This window comes from Crocodylus porosus, unplaced genomic scaffold (genome assembly GCF_001723895.1).
Source record: "Crocodylus porosus isolate Cpor-Errol unplaced genomic scaffold, CroPor_comp1, whole genome shotgun sequence".
NCBI classification, from domain to species: domain Eukaryota; kingdom Metazoa; phylum Chordata; order Crocodylia; family Crocodylidae; genus Crocodylus; species Crocodylus porosus.
In genome coordinates, this window is record NW_017728950.1 from 58,447,197 (window position 1) to 58,452,268 (window position 5,072).

At 46.2% G+C, this 5,072-nt stretch overlaps 1 protein-coding gene across 1 annotated transcript in view; it reads right to left on the bottom strand.

Annotated features, from left to right (window-relative positions):
- Positions 1-2,445: 2,445 nt before the first annotated feature.
- Positions 2,446-5,072, bottom strand: part of LOC109323757 (programmed cell death 1 ligand 2-like) — a 37,171-nt gene continuing 34,544 nt past the window's right edge. The window contains exon 7 of the mRNA XM_019555441.1: positions 2,446-4,040. Within this exon, the coding sequence (XP_019410986.1) occupies positions 3,961-4,040 (80 nt within the window). The 3' untranslated portion in view covers positions 2,446-3,960. The remainder of the gene's footprint in view (positions 4,041-5,072) is intronic.

A 5,072-nucleotide genomic window follows, 5' to 3' on the forward strand; every position in this document is an offset into this window, starting at 1 on the left:
AAGCTCAAATTTGTTTTGGTTTCTCTTCTCTTTACTGTAGCACAGATAAGCTCTGTTTAACATGGGCTGAAGTGCAAAGATGCAAACCAGATTATGGTTTTTCATAGATACGCACTGAGAGAATTGGTGGTTTTGTACCTCTGAGTATATGAAGTGGGGTGCAGAGCTGTAATTACCACCCGAATTGTTATGCCTATGCAGGGCAGCTGCCATCAGCATGATTCACAAAGTACTGAGGGGGGAATGCAAAATAATGTTTCTTACAATATGATGGTGGAGCCTGCTGCCTGTGCTCTCCACAGGGCCAGACTCCACATTTGTGTACAGGGCAAGTCAACATTTATGGTTTAGTGAAAAGTAATACTAAACAGAACTCTCTCTCTTTATTTGAAAAAGGAGAGATCATAAGCAAAATAACATTTCAGTGCCAGTATGCTTGGTCTTTCCTGACACAAAGACCCCACACAAACTTCCCATACAAATCACTTTAAGAACAAGAAGAAAGCAAAAGTAAAGTCTCTGTGGATGCACAATGTACTCTTGACTTGAGAGAGTCCTTTGTGGGTGTGGGGACTGGTGCTATACCAATTGTTCTTTAGTGCCTACACGGTGGGTGGATGAGATTATATGGTAGAGCAGGGGTGGGAAAAATGCAGCCCAGGGGCTGGACGTGGCCCACCAGACCATTCTATCCGGCTGCAGGGCCCCTAAAAAATTTACAAAATTAATATTTATCTGCCCTGGGCTGCTTGTCATGTGGCCCTCGATGGCTTGCCAAAACTCAGTAAGCGGCCCTCCATCTGAAATAATTGTCCACCCCTGTGTTAGTGTTATCAGGTGCTAATTCTAAGGAAGTTTATGTTGTGTGAAGGTTATAGACTCCCAGCAGGGGTGGTGCAGGTACCTACCCTGGAGATCTTCAAAAGGAGATGATGCACACCTTGCTGGGGTTATTTGACCCCATCAGTCTTTCCTGCCCAGAATGGGGATGCTGGATCTGATGATCTCACAAGGTCCCTTCTCCCCTAAACCTAAGCATCTATGAAACTAGTGCTGGTGATGAGTCAGATGTTCAGAGTTAATCATTTCTGTAATGTGCGTTGCTCAGACCTGCTGCTAGAAGGCTGGTGAGCAGGGGCATGGCTAGGGAATGCAGGTGTTCTCCATGCCTACTCTGCTTGATGGCTGTCTAGCTACAGTATAGGCCAGGATATGGAGGAGGTGAGTGAAGGGGCCCCTGCTACCTTATATTGTCCCTTTGCCACCCAAATTACCTCACTGCCCTCCCATCGGCCCCCAGAGCCCCCCTCCATCCTGCGATTTGCACCTCTACCCCTGGATCACTGCCTTGCCACCCCCAGTCAGACCAAGAGCTGTAGTGGCAGCAGTGGGGGGGTTCCCCTCCCTGCCTGCACCCAGGCTCCTTGCAGCCTGTGCCACCCCCACACATCTGGATTCAGCCCTCACTGGGCCCTAAAGTTTCCCAGCAGCTCCTTGCCCTTCGTCCTCCCTCCTTCCCCTTCAGTTTCAGGGCCCGACAGTTCTGGATATGGGTGTGCAGAGGCAGCATGGTCTGCAGGGCCCCAGGAGCAGACAGGAAGGTGAAAACCTGCCACCAACACTGGTGCCACTCTTGGGCTGATCAGGGTGGCAGGGCAGTGATCTGGGGGTGGGGTGGCAGAGAGGGCAATTGGGCTGGCAGGAGAGTGGTCTGAGGGTGGAGAGGGCAAGGGGGGCATCAATCCAGAAACTCCCCATCCACCTACCCACTCCCCCCCTTCAATCCTGCCTCTACACCACTTTTCCCTCCCTTCCCACTCACCCTATCCCTGCATACTGTTACCCAGCTGTTCCCAAATGTCAGTCCAGGGCTGTAGAGTCCTGAATGATAGATAGTTCTCCTAGAAGCAATGCCTCCTGGGATACTGGAGGACTGCAAATTGGTGGTTTTTTCTCAGGTGAGCACCCAGAAGTTAACTTTAATCTAGCTAGCTAGCACAGCTCAAAGATAACCCTTGCCCACAGTGGCATATCTTTAAGACACCAGAAGGCCACTTGGCACTTGTTGATGAGCTTCAATGTGTGATCATTTAAATTTTAAGTACTCTTAACATGGTTTAATTGTAATATATAATCTCACCCCTGGAGTGTGGAGGAGGAATGGCCGGATCCTCTGACTACCCGCTGTGGAGGATGGTCCCTTAATTTGCCAGATGTTGCAAATTAGGGCTGTCACCAGGCTGTTCTACCACGCACCTGAAGCCATAAGTAGCTCAGTAATGTCCTGTGTGATTTGTTACTCAACAGAATTTGGCTCAATGTGTGCCTTCTCTGTAACAGGATGCATCTCAGCCAAATTCAGCACAAAATATCTGATCCCAACAGACACCAGACTCCTGGACATTTAAAAGCACAGCACACAAAAAACAAAGTCACGACGCTAGATGAACCATAGAGGAGACTTTATGTATCCCCATTAGCAGCGAATACTCATACAATCTATGTTAATGTTGACTCTTTAAACAAGCTATTGCAACGTACCATGGCAACTGCAAAATGAATGAAAACATGCAATTATTCTGGTCAGCTAGTAGTGTTGTAGACTCACTTTGCCCTGGTGATGATGTAAATGCATTCACAAAGTGCAAGATACTGGGGAGCCAGATCTCAGACCTCCAAATCCAGGTGTATAGCAACCTCTGTACAGCTAATCCAGAGCATGTAATTATCTCCAAGCCCAGGGGTTTTTGGGAGTGAAATTACTGAACATCGGTCTCAGTGGTTTGTCTAATTTTCTGCTTACCAGGTTCTGTCAAACAACATCTGCTTTTCTGGAAGACACACGCACAAAAGCCAGTCTTCCAGGGACATGTTACATCAAGTTTTGCCAGTGAGTTCTGGCTTACCACTGGGTGCCAATTCAGGAGGTAAATCTTGAAGTAATACAGAAAGAACGTGCTGGTCCTACATACACAATTTATTCATAGTCGATTCAGGCATTACAACACATTCCTTTGGTGGGATATAACGTCTCCATCCAGTGGCTTATATAGAGAGGGTTAATGGTCTCTTCCTGAGAAGGACAAAAACCGCAGCCCGGCCAATAGATATATTTAGCCCAGAAGTCTGTGTGAAACTCAATGTTTGCTTTTGTTTTGAAATACCTCTTTAAGCAAATGCTGTTAGTAAACCAGCTCAAGAACAAAACCATTTAGCTATATATGTGGACACAGTACTATCATCCATGTTTTGTAACTGCTTACCTACCTCTCCAAAACAAATTTCATATCACCCACTTTCCACAAATTAGCAATAGCATGTGAGGATTAACAGAAACTGTACAGAAAAATCGTGTGTTCTGTGAAGATAATGTTGAATTTGGGGTGGGGGAACTGTTCCTTGCTTTAGTCTCAACAGCTTCCTTGGATTTCTGAAAATTTCTTCAAGTCTATTCCCTGTTGTTGGTGCTTGAGGTAACTTCCAGTTTTAAGTGCTAGACAGTTTGGTCCTGGAGAAATGGTTGTGTAGTAATCTTTGCATGCAGTAGGTGATTGTCCAGGCAACTGCTACCATGTATTGCTTTTATTTAGAGTCCCACAGAAAGTGACAAGGCTTTGTATCCCAGCTCCACTTCTGAGAACAAGCCAGCTAGGAAGAAGATTCTTGAAAATACAATTGTTCGTTCACACTGTTCTCCGGAGAGCAATCTACCCAAACACATAAAGTATGAAATACTCCCTCAGATAATCCCTTGACAACTATCAACTACATTTAGTAATAGTGTACGTCTCTGTAACTCTGAAAGACAATACATGGAAAGGCATGGGAAGCACGTAAGTGCAATACTGCTGACAAAAACAAAACGTGCAGTTTGTCTCAAAACTAAAGTGCTGGACTTCCCTAGGTAAGCCTCCAAGAGAGATCAGAAAAGTGCAAACTGGAAACATGACAGATGAGTTTTCATAGGCTTTCTTCCCTGCTGCCTCTTGAACTGGTGACATTCACTGAGATTAAATCCTGTGTCTGAGTGTTCAACTCTCCTTTGAAAAAAAGGAAAAACAGAAAAAAAGAAACAGTATTATTTGGAAAGAAAACATAGTTAAAAAAGCATTCTCCCCTCGAAGACCAAGACATTTATTCCTATTTAGATTTTGGATTCTTTACAGTGCAGTGGCATAACAAACTGAACGGGCACCCACCCACTGCAGGAGATCAGGCGGGGAGGGGCTAAGGGGTGGCAATGCAGCCCGGATAGTGGGGGCTGCATAGCACAGGTTCTGAGAGAGGGGGAATATTGGGTAGGTCCAAGACCAGGGGCAGGGAGAGCCTGGATCTGAGAGCCTGGTGCAAGCAGCCTTACCCAGCAAGGAACTTGTGAACAGTCTCTGCTGAACTGCTGTGTCTGCTTGCACTGCCTGCCCAGCTGTGTTGCTCTTAATGCAACAGCAGCTGGATACTATTTGGGAGTTCCCAGGCTGGCAATGGTACAGGACACGGATTGCAGGGGCATGGGGCATGATTCAGGCACCTAACTTGGGCAGATGCCCTTCTTGCTTACCCCAGCTACATTACTATTACAACATATTTCAATGCGAGTTTCAAAATGGGCTTCAGCATGAACATAAATGATATGTAAGCATCTTTCTGATCCCTTCATAGTGACAGAGCAAAATAAAGAACTTTTAAGGAAAGTGAGAGTCAGGCTCTTGGTATTAGTGTTGATAACTGTGGATCACATTGAAAATCCCACCTCACGTTAGCGAGCAGTTACTTCAACAAGTAATCTCACTAGATTTCATAGATGTCATAGACACTAGGGCTGGAAGGGACCCCAGAGGATCATCGAGTCCAGCCCCTGCCCAAAGGGCAGGAAGTCAGCAGGGGTTATAGGATTCCAGCAAGATAGACATCCAAATGTCTCTTGAAGGCTTTCAAAGTAGGTGCTTGAACCACCACCAGCAGCAGTCTATTCCAAACCTTGTGAGCTTGGACAGTAAAGAAGTTCTTCCTTATGTCCAGCCTGAAATGGTCATGGAGGAGTTTGTGACCGTTCGACCTCGTCATCCCTTGGG